Genomic DNA, 17,633 nt, shown 5'->3' with positions numbered 1-17,633 from the left:
ATGGATCTGAATCAATGGACTTTCGATGAAGAGGGCGTCGATTAGATGAAATCTGTCGAGATCGGCGTCCAATTGAAGGTGTGAAGTCAGAGAATGTTGTATCAAGATGGGGAAGAGGGACGACCTCAGAACCAAAATGCTGGTTTCCTTTGGTCAAAACAAGTCGCACCCGGATAGTTGCCGAGTTCTTTGAACGCTCTTCACAATAGCCAGTTGCGCCAGATTAGTCCTTTTTTTATACCTGAATCTGGGACACAGCCGGACCGATCACCTAACAATGCTTACAAGGCTGCGGGAGCATCTGCTAATGAGAGCGGTTCTTGGAGCAAAGTCTGAACGTGGAAAGGTGCAAGAAAGTGAAAGAAAATAGAGTATGTATTTTTAAAGCATGCTAAACAATGAATATTAGATCTTATAGATTAATTCTTAGGGTTTGGTCCTCTGTTTATATAGAATAATTTAATATTATATCTCTTTTTCTTTAATGTATATTTAGTATTTGGTTTTCTTTCTTCATACCATGAATATTCAGGTATATAGTAATAATCTTGTATTTTCCTTTTGTTCTTCAATATCTCGCAAGTAGTATGCTACGTTTTTAAGCCCATTAATTCGCTACTTTTTGTCGACCAGCATGCCGCCATACTATCAAGGCAGATGCTGAGGCCGATCGGCCAGATGAATGAGCAACGCACCAAGTCCGAATAAGGTAAGTTAAGCAAGGTTTTGGGTGCCTATATATAGCATTTGTATGGTAGAATTTGGAGAGATGAGGACTGATTTATGCATCTGCTCGCAGTATTGATATTAGGGTAAATCACCTGATTCGTCAGTTCGACACTTTTAACTTTCTATTCTTGATAGCTATGTATACTTCGCCTTGACGAGGCTACGGGAGGACGGTTCCCGCGAAAGGGGGTTTATCATCATCCGAGACCTCGACGATCTTGCCTCCAGCTCATCGATGACAAGGCTGAGCGTACGCCCCAGCCTCAGATGAACAGCCTTGGCTAATAGCGGTCTACAATATAGAGGTAAAGAGATGATATATGGTAGGTGGAGAGTAAAGTGGTCAAAAATAATATATGGCTTATACCATTTTTCTCGTGAGTGCCGCTATTTGCTGCCGTGTGGAGTGCGCCTGTAGTGGTTGGAATAGGGGTACACTGGTATGGATTTCACTGCTTACCCCCCGCCTTCTTCCCCTTATTTGACTCCTTCAACTCCTTCAACTCCTTCAACTCCTTCAATTCCTTCAATTCCTTTGACTCCTTCGACTCCTTCGGTTCTTAACATGTACAGTAGACTTGCCGAATATGTCCTCTAGTTATAGATAGAAACAGCTTCGGGCCGAGCTTGCGCGGCCTTCACTCCTTTGTATGACTCAGGACAGTAAGATTAAATAATAGCGTAGCAGGCCTCCGGCGTGGCTCGCAGCCTCGTAGGATGATAGCTCACGCAAAATAGTATATAAAGGCAAACCTTCCCTAGGATGACTGGAATAATCTTGCAAAGTCTTCCACTCAAAGAAACATTACCTTTCCCAAAGTGCTATCGTTCCAACTGTCAAAATGAAGCTCAGTGCTACCGCCCTTGCTCTTCTCCTTGCCCCGGCGATTGCCGCGCCAACCCCTGAACTTCAAACACGCAACGAACTCTCTCCTTTGCAAAGACGGGACGGAAGAGCCTGCGACCCGACGTACGACTTCCAGCCGGAGGTCTCGGGGGCCTCTCCTAACCTCGAAGATTGCCAAGGCTTGATCGATGAGATCAATCAGGACAAAACCACGAGGTTTAGTGCACCGCACCACACAATTGCGACACACGGGTCATGTGGTGTTGGGATCGAGAAGTACGACGGTAAAACAGCGAAACTCGATGGTGGGGACGTCAACCTTGATACCTGGTACGCGCATGTCAATGGCCACGACGCTGTTGATTTTGTCAACTTTGCGCTTGACAACTTCGTGGACAATGACAAGGTCGGTGGACACGGCCTTGTGGGATGCTCAGGTGATAGCGGAAGTAGCTGGACACTCCAATGGTATATCTTCCACACTTGAAGGTGGGATGATAATAGAGGATATTAATATATGGGTTCCTGTTTTTATGTTGTTGTCTTCCCCTTCACGTTTGTCTAATTCATGTACTTTGTTTATATGTGTCATGTTAGATATGAGCCTATTTATCATATAACAAACACAAACAGAATAGATAGTTAGTATTAGCCGCCCACTATAGTCGACCTATGCCAACTCCAGGTAAAATGTCTGACCCTGGGCAAGCTCGGTTTACCGTGAGCCTGTTCTCTCACAATCTTTCCTTCGCTTTTTCTTAGCAGGACTCGGCGTGTAACCTTTGTGACCATACGAAGCTGGAAAGGATACCCTGAATAACAAATTAAGAATCGAGTTCTGATCCTCAATCTAGAACGGGCTTACAACACTCCGCGATGAATTCGCGTTTTGATAACCCAATGCAAGACTCCCCTAGATCCGCCAAGGTCTCAGTCTTTCCGCGTTACTCACTTTAGACTCACTTCGCAACGAAGCTTAGCAGCTGGGGAGTTTCAGCGAGGAAGTCCAGGGGCCCTGGGAGGTGGAAGTCAATGCGTCGAAGAAATCTCAACTTCTTCTCGAAAGGATTAACCGGCACGAAAGAATAGTCTTCATTACAGGAAGAGAGTGAGATTCGCAATGTGCAATGAGGAGAAACAATAATGTATGTGATGGTTTCTGTGGTGGATGCGAGCTCCACTGGGGGCCAAATCAAGGGAATCGGCGTCTGATGCCGACATCGTTGCCGAGAGCAGACCGAGTCAACCGTACATCAATCAAACGAATGGGCCGGTGAACGAGAGTGTCTCTGAGCCTGCCTTCTTGCACCCCAGCAACCATGAAAGTGTCTCTTGCTTTCGCGGCGTCTCTTGCCCTTGCGGCGTCTGCCAGGGCGATTAACATCGTCTCGTCCAACGACGATGGCTGGGCCGAGGCTAACATCCGCGCTCTGTTCAATTCGTTGGTTGAAGCCGGCCATTCGGTCGTGGTGTCTGCGCCCGCTGAGAACCAGAGCGGCACTGGTATGCGATCGCACATCTCTCCCCCTTGATCCCGAGTCACTAATCTTCTCCTTGGCGTGACAGGCTCCTCTCAGAAGACCCCCACTAAACTCACTGAGCCGTGTCAATTCAACAGTTGTCCAGCAGGCAGTCCTGCGGTGGGATACAACGCCTCGGAGCCCCGGCTCAACTACGTCAACTCGTACCCGGTCACATCAATCAAACATGGCATTGACACGCGAGGGCCGCAGCTCTTTGGCGGTGCGCCCGACATGGCAGTCGCCGGGCCCAACGTTGGCTCTAACTTGGGCCTTGCTGTCTCTTTCTCGGGCACCGCGGGTGCTGCGGTCTACGCTGCGCACACTGCCGGCATCCCTGCCATCGCCTTCTCGGGGAGGAGTGGTTCCCAGACGGCATGGAATACCAGCGCAACCCTGCCGCACTACAGCAAGGTCTACGCGGACCTCGCGGCTACCCTCACTAACCGTGTGGTTTCTGCGGGCAAGCCGTATTTGCCCAAAGATGTCTGGCTGAATGTCAACTTTCCCTCGGTATCCAAGTTGGAATGCAACCGCCCGAGCGACTTCGCCTTTGTCCTGTCCCGTATCCACGCCGCCATACCCGTCATTACACCAGACGATGTGACTACCTGTGGCAGTTCCCGACTACCAAGCGAGCTCGAAGTCATCCTCCACTCGGGCTGTTACGCAAGTGTATCGGTCGGGATGGCGGGTACCAAGAACGATGCCAATGCGACGACGCAGGAAGCCGTCTTGAAGAAGCTAGGCAAGTTCTTGACTTGTCTCCCGTAATTAGGTTGATATGACGATGACGCTAGAAATCGATGAATGCTTCTGGGTCATACAAGTCCTCCATCATCCAGGACTGCAGCACTATGATCCAGTGCCCCATTCAATAGCTTTTCTAGCCACGAAGATGCTAAATCAGAGTACGATCATGTCAAGGGCTTATGTACTATTTCCTTTAGTAGAAGATTCCATGAAAAGGTTCCTTGAACAGGACTCCAGGAAATCAGTTTGACTTGGATCTGCTATTCGAGCTTTCCATCTGCCTATGTACCCCAATTGAGCAACCGGTGTATCATACCGGCGCTTATGATTGCCGCTGGACATATTCAATGATGTCTGTTTCCTGCTTAGCACCTATCTCCGTTTCCTGTGCATGCTGGTGTGGAACCACTGTTCGACCTCGAGAGGAAAAGACCCCGCCAGTGAAGCCGCCCTTGGCGAAGATCAAGTTAACATCTTCGAGTTCAAGGCTCTTGGTCTCGGGTTAGAAGAAGAAAATGGCAGGAATCCAAAGAAAGTTAAGCACAGCAAAGATAATAAATACGCGCCAATTGATATTGTCTAGATTCTTGTCAGTTTCCGTCGCCTACTTGCAACAAAGCTCCCAGATAAAACACGGGACGAATTATTGTGAGTCATGGAGATGACAACTCACTAATAGCAATGGGAGTGATCTTGACCACGGCAAACACTGACAGCCAGTTAAATGCCGAGGCTATGGCGGCGCTTTTAGACCGTAAATGTGTTGTGCTGATTTCCGATGGATAGAACCAAGGAAACGGGTAGCCAGCCCAGACCGTAGAAGATTTGGAAAAGAAATATAAATGCTGTTGCGCCATACGCAGTTTGAAGCTGGCCGAAGGACAGCAACATGGCAACCATGATGAAACACAGCGATAAGCCCGCAGCGGACACCATGAGTAGCACACGGCAACCAAAACGATCCATCATGAAAAGGGGCAGGGCCTAGGCGAGCGAGGTGCACCCGGCAAGGATCAGCGACATATTTCATGGCATATGCATTGCGCTTTGATATACCGTTGGCACATCATAGTTTCTGCTCGTGTCAGCTATGACCAGTGCAGGGTTGAGAGTAACTTACATCATGTTGGAGCCGGTGAATTGTTGCATGATCTCAATAAAGATGATCAGCAACAGCCGTCGCCAGTTCTGCAGCTTTCCATGGGTAAAAAAAACTCTCGCCAGCTCAGACCCTGGCCTTGGACATCCTCTTGGACGGCCTTGTCAATATCCGCGAGGCTCTGAATAACTTCTTCGTCGTTCGGTGAGGCATCGTTGATGGCCGCTACCACTTCCCGCGCTTCATCATATCGGTCATTCTTCATCAGCCAGCGAGGAGTCTCAGGCAGTCCAATCACTTGCAGTACCAAGAAGATGGCGAAAACGGCCTGGAAGGCGAGAGGGAAACGCCACTGGAGGGAGGATTGGGTGAAGCTAGTCCCGTAGTCGAGCCAGTACGCTGGAGAGAGAATCAGGAACAAAGTCAAAGCACGAGTCCACAATTCAAGGTTGCTTTGCTATTTGGGCCTCTATTGATCCATAACACTACGCTGATAAACGTGGGAGTGTCAGTTCTTAAGATAGCTAATCACGTGCTTATATATCGGGTTAGTGTCTGTTCTCTTGAATGGTTGAGTGGCTCGGAAAAAGAAACCAGCTCTGCTCGGCAACGATTACTGTAGCGATCACTAGTATTGGCGCAAAGCACCAATCTCAGCCTTATAAGGGAAGAGACGAAAGCAACAAGAAGCATAGCCGAGGCTGGATGACGTCATGCCGGTTCTCGCCCGATACTGGGCATCACGTGCTCCCGTCTCTGTCCGAAGGTCTCCGGATTCCCCATATTTGCGCGACCCGGTACGCCCCCCGTCGTCACCGGTGGATCTGAATCCACCATTTTGCAGATTTTCGGGTGTCCCGCAATGGGTAATCCGCGGAATATCACCGACGACATGTCGCCATTACTATGATACAACCCGCCCGGAGAATCGTCGTCCGCGAGACCCGCAAAAAAGCCCCCCGTCTCCATATAAAATCTATGGGCTAGAGCCAATGGCTCACCAGAGACGTCCCGGTGAGAGCTGGGAGCGTCTCAACCTGCCTTTCCGGTGATACTTCCAGTCATTTCTTCGCCACGGTTCTCGCGCTGAAACGAAGCGATTTTGTAAAGAAAAGAAAATGATTCGGGTTGAGCCGTAGGAAGGTTGACCGAGGACCGGTCGGGTCGAGATTGACATCCCGTCCGTCACGGAAGATCTCCCTCAATCTGCATGCGTTCGAACCGTCTGGCCGTCTCAATGATCCCGGAATGCAACCCTGGAAAATGGCGATATGCGGCTGCGGGATACGTCATTCGTTGGCCCTCAAACGTTGTCTGGGAGCTTGTGGGTAAGAGGCACATATCTCCGGAAACAGTTGTCACCACGGCCCTCGCTCTCGCACTTTCATTGGCCTTGCGGTCTTTGATGTTGAGATCTACTGCTTATCTTTGACAATGTCGATGCACAGCGACACGCGATTCACGTCATTGTCGGCGATGGCCATACCGCTATCCACTTCTTCGCCTTTTTTGCAGTCGAGATAGACGAAGTATTGGTGATAGAGTAACTTTGGAGGATTCTGGGTCCAGCACCGAGGACCCATAGTCGGTATTGCTGCTTAGGGGAATCGATCAGCGGTCCGTAAGTATAACTTATGGTAGCATCCTCTTCTTTGCCTCTTGCTGGTTCAAGATTTAGTTTTCCGTGGAAGTCGAAGTTTGCAAGTAGCTTCGATTTTATCCACATCAATTCCACACACGACCCGTTGAACTCTTACCTCCCCCTCCACCCACACACAGAATGCCTCGCTTCGACGACGCCGACTTTGCGGTCGAGCCTGCTCCTCAGGATCCCCGTGCAAGCGATGCGCAGCCCGCTCGCTCGCACGATCATCCTGCAGCCCAGGCCATTCCCTCCGAACATGGCAACACGGTTGAGATCCCTGCCACGCGCAGCTCTATCAGCGGTACCTCTGCTCTCATGCACCATCTTAGCATGTCGCCCTCCATGAAGGACCGCCGGGGATCCCGCAACTCGTTTGGCACATCTCTGCCGATCCCACGATCCCCGCGCGTGTCGCGACTCTCCTCGGCTGGCAAGCCCAGACTGGGTGCACGCGATGTCCTTGCGTCCCAGGTGCAGGATATGTCAAAGGAGAAGGTGGCCGCTGTCAAGAACATGGCGTTCGCGTTTGACATCGACGGTGTGCTGGCACACGGCAACGAACCCATTGAGGAGGCGAAGACTGCCCTCACAATTCTCAATGGCGACAACGAGCTTGGGATCAAGTTCCCTTACATTCTTTTGACCAACGGTGGCGGGAAAACGGAGGAAGCGCGCTGTGCGCAGCTTACAGAGGTCCTCGAGCATCCTATTTCTACCGACCAGTTCATTCAGTCGCACACCCCCATGCAGGCTCTTGCCGAGTACTATGACACTGTGCTTGTCTGTGGTGGCGAGGGTTTCAAAGTTCGCGAAGTCGCAGAAGCCTATGGATTCAAGAACGTGGTACACCCCAAGGATATCCTGGCCTGGGATCCTACTATTTCCCCGTGTCGCCACTTTACCGAGGAGGAGCGTGCCGAAGCCAAGCCCCGCGACTTCTCCAAGGTCAACTTCGACGCTATCCTGGTTTTCGCAGAGTCGCGCGATGCCTCCACCGACTTCCAGATCATCATTGACCTTTTACTCGCGAAGAATGGTCAACTCTTGACCCGCGACGATGACCCCGCTGCAAACCACATCCCGATCTACTTTTCGCAGGGTGACCTCTTATGCCCTACTGAGCACAAAGGCCCGCCCCGTCTCAACCTTGGTGCTTTCCGTATCTCCATTGAGGCGCAGTACAAGGCCCTTACAGGTGCCGACCTCGAGCGTGTCGTCTATGGTAAGCCCGAGCGGGCTACCTATGTCTGTGCCGACGAGGTGATCCGATCTTGGATGGAGGAAATTCATAACGAGCGAAGTCTACCCGAACACATCTACATGGTCGGTGACAACCCGCAATCGGACATCATCGGCGGGAATTTGTACGGTTGGAACACATGTCTGGTCCGCACTGGTGTCTTCCAGGGCAAGGAGGGCACGAACGACCGTGACAACCCCGCCAACTTCGGTGTGTTTGACAATGTCCTTGGGGCCGTTAAAGCTGCCATCCGCAAAGAGCTTGGCGAGGACTTCAAGCTTAAATGGAACCCCAAGATCAACCCCGTCACCCACGGCGAATCCTCCTCGGCTATTGAATAAAAGCTCTCGGCGAAGAGAAAAGAATTTTCTGATATGTCTTATGCAGTCATGTTTTTTGGATTTATATCATGCTATTCCCCCTTCACTCGCACTAGACCGTGCTTTGAGTTTTGAATTTCACATCTGTCGCATCTCAATTTCAAGGGTTTCTGGCTTTCAGGGCATCGATAGAGTCTTCCACGCGTTGGATCTTACGCAATTTAAACAATCGGCATTGACCGGAATTTCTACATTTCTTGCCTGTAGAACAATAGAGAAGAAACTCGAATGCTGAAACAAATCCACTTTGGACCCGTTATTTCCACTGGACGTGCCACACTTAGCAGTCGAAACTGTGTCTCATCGTCCGGTGGTTGTTCCCAAATTTGCTGTACATAGACCATGCCTGCGCCCCGTAGCCACCGTCCTGGTGACAGTACACAGTCCATTCAAGTGGCCCTTTTGCGCCAAGTGTTCCGTGGGACTGTGGGGTGTAGGCAATAAAATTGCCACCATCGTCCCAGATAGCCAGCGACATCGAATAGCCACCGGGGTTATGAAAGTCGTCCTGGCCATTGACATTCTGCTGGAACTGGTAGATGTGAATGCTACACGTTCCGTGTTTGTAGGTCGATACCCCGGGTATATTGAAATGGGTCATGGTGGTACCTCCCTTTGGAATTCCCCATCCAGGCTGGCACACTTCCACCATTCACGGGTGTAGGGGGATTGGCCTTTGCGGGCGAAGGATCGCACAGCCAGCCACAGGTTCCCTCGGCTCTTCCATGGTCGAATTTACCAAAGCTGCATTGATGGTCTTTGCTGTCGCTCTTCCAATAGAGGTCTTTGTGCCAGAACTCGACGTGGGCGTCGTCACCATCGTTGCCCACAGCGACAACAAAGTCACCACCGAGCTTGGAAGTCTCGTTGAAAATATCGATTGCCCAGTCCACCGGCTGCTCTGGGGCATGGGCAATGATTTTCTCGTTATGGTCCAAGAGGGTGACACCCATCTGATACACACCAACAGGGTTCAGGTCTCCCTCTTTCTTTTGAACTTTGGTGAAATGAACAGTGCACCAGCCACTCCCCCAGCCAGAATGGTTTTTCAGCGACAGACATTTTGGCGTCTTGAGGATCCTTGCAAGGGACACCCTTCCAATAATTATGGTTGTTGATGTTGTCAATTGCTTTTTCCGCATCCAGGCAGACCCCGATGTCAAAGAAGCCTAGTGTTGCGTGCGTTAGTAGAGCTAGATTGTTGAGAAGACTTGCTGGCTAACCTACCAGGTAGTCTGATACCTCCCTGCATTGGCAAAAGGGTGTTCTTGATTGAGAAGTCCTCTTGGACCTCCATGACCGAATCGGCTTTAGGGACCTAATTCAAAAGATCAGTGATCCTCATTTGTAGAAAGGTAAACCTGTCAACCATCTCACCCATCCATTTTGTTTTTTGTTGTGAAGAAAAGCGCCGTAGGAGGAAAGAACAATATCTCTGGTCTTTAATCAGCCATGTGGACCCCAGTAAGCCTGGGGGTGAATTGAATACTTGATTGACAAGTTGTACAAGCCCAGATCACGATCATTTCCACCAGGGAGAGGCTTGAAGCCGGTGGTAGTGGTGCAACCAAGTTGTCCGCCACACGTTTGAAAGTCGGGCTGAAGCAAAAAAAAGGAATTGCCACTTTTGCAAGCGCCCATTAGCCTCAGTGTCTCTCTTCCCAGTTGAGGGGTTTCTCGTCGAGCTTACTCATTGTCGCACCAAATTGTCTCGTCTTTTATATCATCGTTCATGTATTGACGTAGTTGCAGCCCATTACCACTCTTGGTAACGGGATCTTTACACGTGTACTGGAGCTTGTCGATCCGCCTGGTTCCTGTTAGTGAAAACGTTTAGATTAGTAGGGCCCCTCAGGGATGCTCACAAAATAAATGGGCCACTTGAAGAATGCCATGCCGCACTGATAATCTGTCCCCATAATGACTTCTGTGCTGCGAATTGAAATGCAGTGGCTGGATCGAAAGGGCTACTCTCCGAACTCGACCTTTTTGTGGAGTCTTTCAAACTCCAGGACTTGTAAAAGGTATCCAACGCTCCATGTTTGATCAGGTCGCCCATATGCTTTTCGTAGTGCTTATCCTCAATGGTCTTCATTTTGTTCACGAAGTCGAATACACCACGTCGCGTATCATCGATATAGCTGTCAATCAAGTCTTTGAGAGCGACCTCTTTGTCGGTATATGTTGCCGAACTAGTGCCTCTTCAGCCAACCTACAACATGCAGGCCTGGTTTCGATAAACTCACGTTGACATGAAGTTTTCCACCATGTTGTGTAAAAAAACAGATGTCCCCACCAGTGAGTTCATGATGAGGTTCCTGCCTATCGAGTCTGAATAAACAGGGTAAATCCATTATATTGAACGATTTCTGAATTTGGAAGGTGGCTTACCTGCTGCCTTTTTTTCTCCCTTTCCAGCAATCAAGTCTAGGTACGTAGTGTAGGTCAGTCTCTAAAGACGCTGTGGTATGAAAATAAAGCACTAACCTGCCGCAGCTTTTTCTGTCGCCCCAGCTATCGATCCTAGACACTAATATTAGCACATTCATTCAGAACATATGCTCTTGCAGAAAGGGGCAACGAACCTGCGGCAACCTTCTCGACCTGCGCAACTGGAACGATGGTGTTGTTAGCCATGCATCACACTATGATAAAACATAAACCTACAAGCAACGAAACCCGTCGGGATAAAAGCTAGACCTGCAAAGAGCCCGATATCTAGAAGGGATTTGATGACTTCGTCCTCGTTTGTCTTCGGCACATAGGTGTGAAGAAAGGTTTGCATTAACCCCGACATGTTTTTTGCGGCATAATCAAAACCAAGTATCATTTGCTCAAAATACTGAGGTCCCTATTAGTAGAGCTTGCAACCGAAAACCATGTTTTGAATACTCACGAGCTTCAGATAAACAAAATTATTGGGAATAAGATATGTGGCTGGTGCGTGACCATCTTGGGGGCAACCCACTGTATTACAGGCTCCATCAAATGGCCAGCAATTGAATCCCTCATGAAGGTGACACTTATCAGCCATGTAGTGGATGAAATTGGTCGAAGTATCATTACTGGTTGGTGTTCCTGGTTCTCCCTGGCCGTTTCGCTTGTAGAAGCTCCAGCTCTCGAGAAGATTGCTCCAGGCACCTATCAACCATTCGTTCTTCATAACCCCAAAATATTGGTTCAAAACATATAACAGACCTGGGACGCCCGCTGCATTATACCTATGGGTGGCGTTTCCATGTTCAGGGACGATGTCCGATTGCTCACATGAAATGGCCGTCCAAGTGCCCGATACTATAGGTAGCGAGACACCCCGAGGCTTGAGATTGTGTTCCAAGGGTTGATTGAGCTCTGCGTGCGCTGTGGGTGTAGGTAGCTCAGTCGAGGAGATGTCGGGCTGGGACATTTGAGGAGACAACAACGTGCTAACTGGGTGAAAAGCTGCGGCATTGGCCATGCTTATTAGCCAAAGGAAAAGAAAGTAGCCTGACATGACAAAAACAGCACCGGATATGCTCAGGGTGTAAAGTGGTCAGCTATTGTTGGGGTGTCAGGATCGGGGGGGTTTCTTATAAAGTCATATTGAGCATTCCATTTTAGCAGTAAAACAGCATCATAGAAACCAGAAAGCTTCCCAAGAAGAAAACCTACATTACCGAGTTGGTCACTGCAAACATAAGTGGATACCACTGGCTTGATGCCATGGGGCCTAGGGCTGAACCCGTATGGGGCTAACAATAAGGACAACGGGCAGGATCTGGGGCTGAAAACAAGGAATGCGCCACTAATAACCGATAACTGTACTAGGTACATGACCAACAAGGTCGATGAGCTGAGATGTTGGGGGTAGAAGGGGCAGATAGAACAATACCCTCATACGCCCCACGGGGCTGGGGGCAAGGCGCGGGTGATAGGCGCCGAGTCATCACACTTACATTCAACCTGCATTTAGAACAGGGTATATCGTGCTATTTGACTTCGGGGGATGTCCGGTCAATTAGCGTGCCTGTACAGATCTGATTAGCGTATGCTTCGAGGGTTCTTTTACACCCCTCATCATAGGGTCAGACAACAAAATCACCTTTCTATCTCATTTCCCCTTTTTCATCTTCTTTCCCCTTCTCATCTCTCATCCCTATCCATTTGAAAATGCCTCCATTCAAGATGCCTTATTTTTTGTCCACTCTCTTAATCTTTGCATTGGTGGGCTTGACTTGCGCTCAGTCGTCCTTCAAACCCATCCTCGTGACTTCAGGAGTTTCATTTAACCCAACCGTGGTGGCCTCTACTGCCCCGAAAGAGACCCTCAATGTCTATCAAGTTATCCTCGAACCGCTTGATACTCTTATCTCTTCGTGGGGCGCAAGAACTGTCAAGACAAACAGCTTTCGTTTAGACGATGTGGACACTGGTGTCCTTCCAGTATCTGTGAACAATCATACATCCTTCCCCTCGGTCCACGACTCAAATGACGACATTGTTATTTTCAAAGACTCTACATTGACATTTGGGAGCTGGAAATATAACACCCTCTATCCATTGCTTCCCAACGATGGAGACGCTTTGAATCTCGGACCCAGCTCCGTCCTTCAGAATGCCGGCTGGATCTACAACAACGAGAATTTCCAGACTCTCACTGTACCATTTGCCTTAAACGTCGGCCAGAAGGGCAGGTTCAAAGGGTCTCTCCTCTTTGGCGGAGCTGCTCCTAGTTATGATGCCAATCGAGTCGGGTCTAGACAATGGTATATCCTACCTGGTTCGGAGAATGGCGCTTTTTTACAAAGCGGCACGGTGGAAATCCCCGGAAATGTCACTATCCAAAAGTACCAACACTCGACACATAACGGCCTCGCAATTACTGAAGGTCATCCAGAACAGCTGCGTGCAAGACTCAACTTCAGCAGCGATAGCATCACTGTCCCTCGTGGCAGTAACCTCTGCCAATCGAACTATTCAATTACCTTCAATGTCACGACAGCCAGTAAGGAAGAACCAGCCCCCTTCGAAGTCCGCGTTCCCGCGTTTCCTTCCGGAGACAAGGCTCGCTGTACCACGAAAAAGACAAATGATTCCAACATCGAGCTCGGCCTGCCTTTCTTCAGTTTAATTTATATTCTGGTGTCCTCTATCAACAGCCCTCTCTACTTGACTCTGCCAAATTCTTATGATCTCGACCCATCTCCTGCGGTCTTCCGCCCTAGTCAGACCTTAGTTCCGCCACCGTCCCCTCCAGCTACTACTGCGCCTACCGCCAGTACTGGGGCTGCCCCCCGTGCCAAAGAAGCCACAACTCTGTCCAATCTGCTCTTCAGTCTTTTAGTTTCGGCATTTCTATGAATGGATAGGCTTCAGAGAAACCAGGCTCATGTGCCGAGTTTTGTTTCTCATCGTGGTCCTTGTGATTCTGTCACGCACTTCCTCATATTCAGCCAGCTTGTTCAACAACATCTGTCATCTCTCTTTTTCAATCATTCTACTATGAATTTGCCTTTTCACCTGCCAGGAATTGTAGTATTCATAACCAGTTCATAAACGAAGACCACGGTTTTTTTTGACTGCCATTTCACTCGCTGTGGAGAATGAAAAACTCTTTCCAAGAGTTTATGTATCATTTTCTCGGTCCCGAGAATGAAGTGAACCCAGCGCAAAGTAATGACGGGGAGCATAAGCAATGTCGAGAACCACCAAGACCACGAACAGGTTGCCAAGCGGAGCTAACGTAAGAGGGTGGATTTCTGGGGTGAGCACCCCAAGTCAGACCGCAGGCAAGCGGGCTCGTGGTATCCCGCGCTCGTGATCTCGTTCCATGCTGTAGTATAGCCGGGCAATCGCAACGTCGATCACCGCCGCATGCTATGAAATTGCCGCAAACTATCCCGTATCACATAGATCCAGGCGAGCAAAACGACCCCCAAACGAGATCCTCGCTTAGATCGGGCACGATGTAACTTCTGCGGCACTCGCCAGTGGCCCAAAGCCTCCCTCCGGGGCGGGGGGTAATCAGCGGAACCACCAAGTGGAGCCATGCAATACACCTGCGCCAGTTGTAAATCCTTGACACATTAGGAGAAAAGGGAGCAAATCTCTGTCTCCCTGATGGCCGAATGTTTGTCTAGGCGTGTAGTCGAAATCTATCTAAGCGCTTTCCAGTGCAGATCAGCTAGGCACAGACCAATTATTACTATTCTCAATCAGTAGCCCCTCTTCCCGGCGGGCGCTCATCCTGGTCTGGGTTTCTTCTATCGAATTTTTGATTGGCACGGCTAGTTTTTACCGCAGGAAGACCACATAATGCGCTTGATACCTTCTGGGTAATAGCCCCATAAAAGTCTCCCTGCCAAGTAAGCTTAGACTCTTAGACCCTAAATCCTGCGCGGCTACATTTGAATCAGTGGACTAGTGGCCTTTGAACTTCTGCGAGGACATACGAATCCGTATTTATGCACCACAAGGCCGGGAGTTCTATGACCCAAGCCAAGCCTGTTCCAGAGTAGTATACGGTGATAATTTTCATTTCCAAATTCGAAGCATCGTGGATCGCCCTCTCATGGTTCCTTGTTAAGCGCTTGTCGTAAAAGCCGCATTCTGCTCTATCCTGGATACCGCTACAGTCGTCCCAACAAGGCGGGGCGGTGTTGGCCACCAGTGTGATCAGCCTTGATTTTGTATCCCTGGTGTTATAATGATACCATGACCGGGGTATACTCTTAGCGGTTTCAGAATATTTCATTCTTTTTGTTTTTACTAGGTGAACTACTCTCGGAGATGCCTACTTACTCTGATCTCTATGGCCCCTCCGCGTAAGTAGATAATGCGTATTCTGAATAGAAATAGGACTGTGCCCCCTCTTTCCATTGTCCTCATTCTTTTGTTGGATGTTGGATTTCTGTTACACTATCGAGTCTTCGGTCCCTACAAGAACTGCCATTGCAACTACTCTGAAGCATCTTTACAAAGAATTGTTCGTTTCAGACAAGCTCTGCACACCAGTTGAGGCTCCCGTGGTCAAGTTCCTCAACCATTGATTTCGAATCATGTCTGCGTTTGATATTCCTTTTGATTTTAAGCCATCGGTGAGCTCATCGGTGAACTCAAGTCATCTCTCGATACGACCAAATCTCTCGATTGGCACCACAACCAACACCGATACCCCCCGCTCAATTCCAGTCTTCCCTTCCCTCAACCCTCTTCGCAGCAGCCCTCGTTGAATCGCATCAGCAAAGCCAAGAGGGGAAAACGTGTTCATGGCTGCCAATACCCAGGATGCGATAAGGTAAGCAATTATTCTCATTAGTTTGAAAAGAGATCTGAGTTTGACCTTGATCCCGTAGGTATTCACCAGAGCTGAGCACAGGAGACGGCATGAAACCGGCAATCATGGCCTAGGCCATCATGTAATACGTGGGCAGAGCTTTACAAAGCACTCCCAATGTACTCACAATGGATGCACTGAGATTGCACCTCATCCCAGCTCAACAACCAATTCAAAAACACGGCGGTTGGTATCAATGTGTCTCCAAGACCTTCGATCTGGCCTAACAGTCCATTCAGTTTTTCTCGGGCTCCAAACATGTCATGCTCAGCTCCCATCACACGGCCACACCCGGCTCAGCCAAATGCGAGCAATTCTAGTGTGTCTTCGGGTATCGGACTAACCGCAAACGATGATGAGATGGGTACAGGAAGCGACTCAAGTATTCCGTCCACCCTGTGCTTACGGTGTTCGAAATTCCCGACCCACACCTTAGAGCTGGATGATCAGAACTCTTTGAACAGTTCCTCAACTCCACCGTGGCTCCCATCCGCTCAAAATATCCCCTTGCCCGACCAGGAGTACCATCTTTCATCACTCTCATTGAGGCTGGCAGCGGGAATTGATCGTTACATTAGGAGCGTGATGGCCGTGCCCGTTCTCTCTCCAGCTCAACAGCCCTCCCAGGACATCTTGCGTCCATTTACAAATTCCGAGATAGCCCCGAGTCTGACAGGAATGACGGATCCGGTGAGCCGCTCTTCATACATCGAATTCCCACGTTGCTCCAGAGCCTAACTTTGTTTTCAATGTACATAGGGCGGATATTCTCTTTACGCATCTCCGTCGGGACGGGAAGGGCCATGGGAGGGCCAGCAGGGACTGCAGCAAGTGGGATTTAATCAGCATGGCATACTGGAGTAGGCCCCATAGAAGTTGATATGGGCCTTGCCCGCTGTTCAACTCCTTCAATACGTTTGCATGATTATTTTATGAAGAGTGGAAGAATTAAAAGGAGAAACGAAACATGTAATTTCCTCGCCACAGAAGTAGATAGCAGACTTTGGAGGCGTGGTTCTGTATTCGCGGCTATTCTCGAAACATATTGAGTAATAGTGACTTGCGTTAATCGCACAGCCCGACCCTTGAGTATCGTATTTCAGGCGATCAATACATCTTTTTCGACCAGTATTGAATGACTGTGTGGCCTCTGGCATAAGGTGCGGAATTACCTGTCTAATACATTTTCCGGGTTGGAAGACGCGCTGCCCAAATCAAGACAACCACCTCTCAAGCATCTCTTGGTTCTACCAAACCGCCGTCCAATCTATCCAGCTCCTGCTCATGATAGTGTAGGGGTTGGATCAGCGGAAGAAAGGCGAGACGAGACTGAAAACCCAACATCCCAATCTAGAAACAGCCAACTAGTGTGAGTATTCGCACAAAGTACGAGACTTTTCTAGCCCATAAGACTCGATAATAGCCTATAGAAAAGGGCTAGACCATTAATTAGGGATAGGTAGGGCGTGAAAGTCGGGGCAAGGGGCAGTGAAGTAATCCCTATGCACCTTGCCAAAAAGCACCCGTAATCCTTTGTGGCCTTACAATCTTGCCCCAATGGCTTTTCTTTCAAGCCGCTGATCACACAGCTTTGTAAATTATATCATAAGAGCGGGTCAGACGCTCACGAGGGTCAACGGAAAGGTTATGGACTAGACGCTGGGGCTGGGGCTAAATCATGGGGCCCAGCTCGTGACTAGGGCAATTGATATGTGTTATTTCATGGCTTTAGGTTCGGAATATCGATCAACTGAGAAGTATTTACGGCGGATGGAAGCAGCTCAAGGGCCCAAAAAGCCTGCATTTTCAACTCCCCAAGAAACGCTGGGCATATCAGCCCAATCTATCTCTTTGTGGAACCCATCAATTACGCACAATAAGATTTTATTGTCACTCTATATGGGCCCTTTTACATGGAAAAAATCGCTTTTTTCACCGCGAGCTTCAACGCAGAGATAAGGGTAAAAATAACCGCATCTTCCTTTAGACGAAGATGAAATAACAGAACCTGACGTTATAGGCGTTTCACTCAATCTTAATGTGCTTAAACTTTGCTAGAATAAAATAAAACTAGGAAACATTTCATGCTTTATGACCACCGCCAA

General features: G+C 49.1%; 8 protein-coding genes across 8 annotated transcripts; 6 read left to right on the top strand and 2 right to left on the bottom strand.

The window, feature by feature from the left end:
* Positions 1 to 1,571: 1,571 nt before the first annotated feature.
* On the top strand, positions 1,572 to 2,063 carry NUU61_003478 (uncharacterized protein; the record flags this gene model as incomplete). The annotated part of the gene is made up of 1 exon (XM_056654060.1): positions 1,572 to 2,063. One exon carries the CDS (start codon positions 1,572 to 1,574, stop codon positions 2,061 to 2,063), a length of 492 nt encoding a protein of 163 aa, XP_056512087.1.
* An 832-nt stretch (positions 2,064 to 2,895) lies between these two features.
* Positions 2,896 to 3,870, top strand: NUU61_003477 (5'/3'-nucleotidase SurE; the record flags this gene model as incomplete). The annotated part of the gene is made up of 2 exons (XM_056654059.1): positions 2,896 to 3,079; positions 3,143 to 3,870. The coding sequence occupies 2 exons, from the start codon at positions 2,896 to 2,898 to the stop codon at positions 3,868 to 3,870; spliced, it is 912 nt and encodes a 303-aa protein (XP_056512086.1).
* Positions 3,871 to 4,171: 301 nt separating this feature from the next.
* NUU61_003476 (uncharacterized protein) lies at positions 4,172 to 4,815 on the bottom strand (the record flags this gene model as incomplete). Its single annotated transcript, XM_056654058.1, has 2 exons — positions 4,172 to 4,345; positions 4,603 to 4,815. The coding sequence occupies 2 exons, from the start codon at positions 4,813 to 4,815 to the stop codon at positions 4,172 to 4,174; spliced, it is 387 nt and encodes a 128-aa protein (XP_056512085.1).
* Positions 4,816 to 5,015: 200 nt separating this feature from the next.
* NUU61_003475 (uncharacterized protein) lies at positions 5,016 to 5,842 on the bottom strand (the record flags this gene model as incomplete). Its single annotated transcript, XM_056654057.1, has 2 exons — positions 5,016 to 5,405; positions 5,693 to 5,842. 2 exons carry the CDS (start codon positions 5,840 to 5,842, stop codon positions 5,016 to 5,018), a joined length of 540 nt encoding a protein of 179 aa, XP_056512084.1.
* An 886-nt stretch (positions 5,843 to 6,728) lies between these two features.
* On the top strand, positions 6,729 to 8,174 carry NUU61_003474 (HAD-superfamily hydrolase; the record flags this gene model as incomplete). Its single annotated transcript, XM_056654056.1, has 1 exon — positions 6,729 to 8,174. One exon carries the CDS (start codon positions 6,729 to 6,731, stop codon positions 8,172 to 8,174), a length of 1,446 nt encoding a protein of 481 aa, XP_056512083.1.
* Positions 8,175 to 8,938: 764 nt separating this feature from the next.
* NUU61_003473 (uncharacterized protein) lies at positions 8,939 to 9,386 on the top strand (the record flags this gene model as incomplete). Its single annotated transcript, XM_056654055.1, has 2 exons — positions 8,939 to 9,184; positions 9,237 to 9,386. The coding sequence occupies 2 exons, from the start codon at positions 8,939 to 8,941 to the stop codon at positions 9,384 to 9,386; spliced, it is 396 nt and encodes a 131-aa protein (XP_056512082.1).
* A 2,976-nt stretch (positions 9,387 to 12,362) lies between these two features.
* Positions 12,363 to 13,553, top strand: NUU61_003472 (uncharacterized protein; the record flags this gene model as incomplete). The annotated part of the gene is made up of 1 exon (XM_056654054.1): positions 12,363 to 13,553. One exon carries the CDS (start codon positions 12,363 to 12,365, stop codon positions 13,551 to 13,553), a length of 1,191 nt encoding a protein of 396 aa, XP_056512081.1.
* A 2,233-nt stretch (positions 13,554 to 15,786) lies between these two features.
* NUU61_003471 (uncharacterized protein) lies at positions 15,787 to 16,266 on the top strand (the record flags this gene model as incomplete). Its single annotated transcript, XM_056654053.1, has 1 exon — positions 15,787 to 16,266. One exon carries the CDS (start codon positions 15,787 to 15,789, stop codon positions 16,264 to 16,266), a length of 480 nt encoding a protein of 159 aa, XP_056512080.1.
* Between the last annotated feature and the right edge of the window lie 1,367 nt (positions 16,267 to 17,633).

The sequence above is a fragment of the Penicillium alfredii genome (genome assembly GCF_028826965.1).
Source record: "Penicillium alfredii strain IBT 34128 chromosome Unknown utg000005l_segment0_segment0, whole genome shotgun sequence".
Lineage (NCBI taxonomy): Eukaryota > Fungi > Ascomycota > Eurotiomycetes > Eurotiales > Aspergillaceae > Penicillium > Penicillium alfredii.
This window is presented reverse-complemented; position numbering and strand designations above follow the sequence as displayed.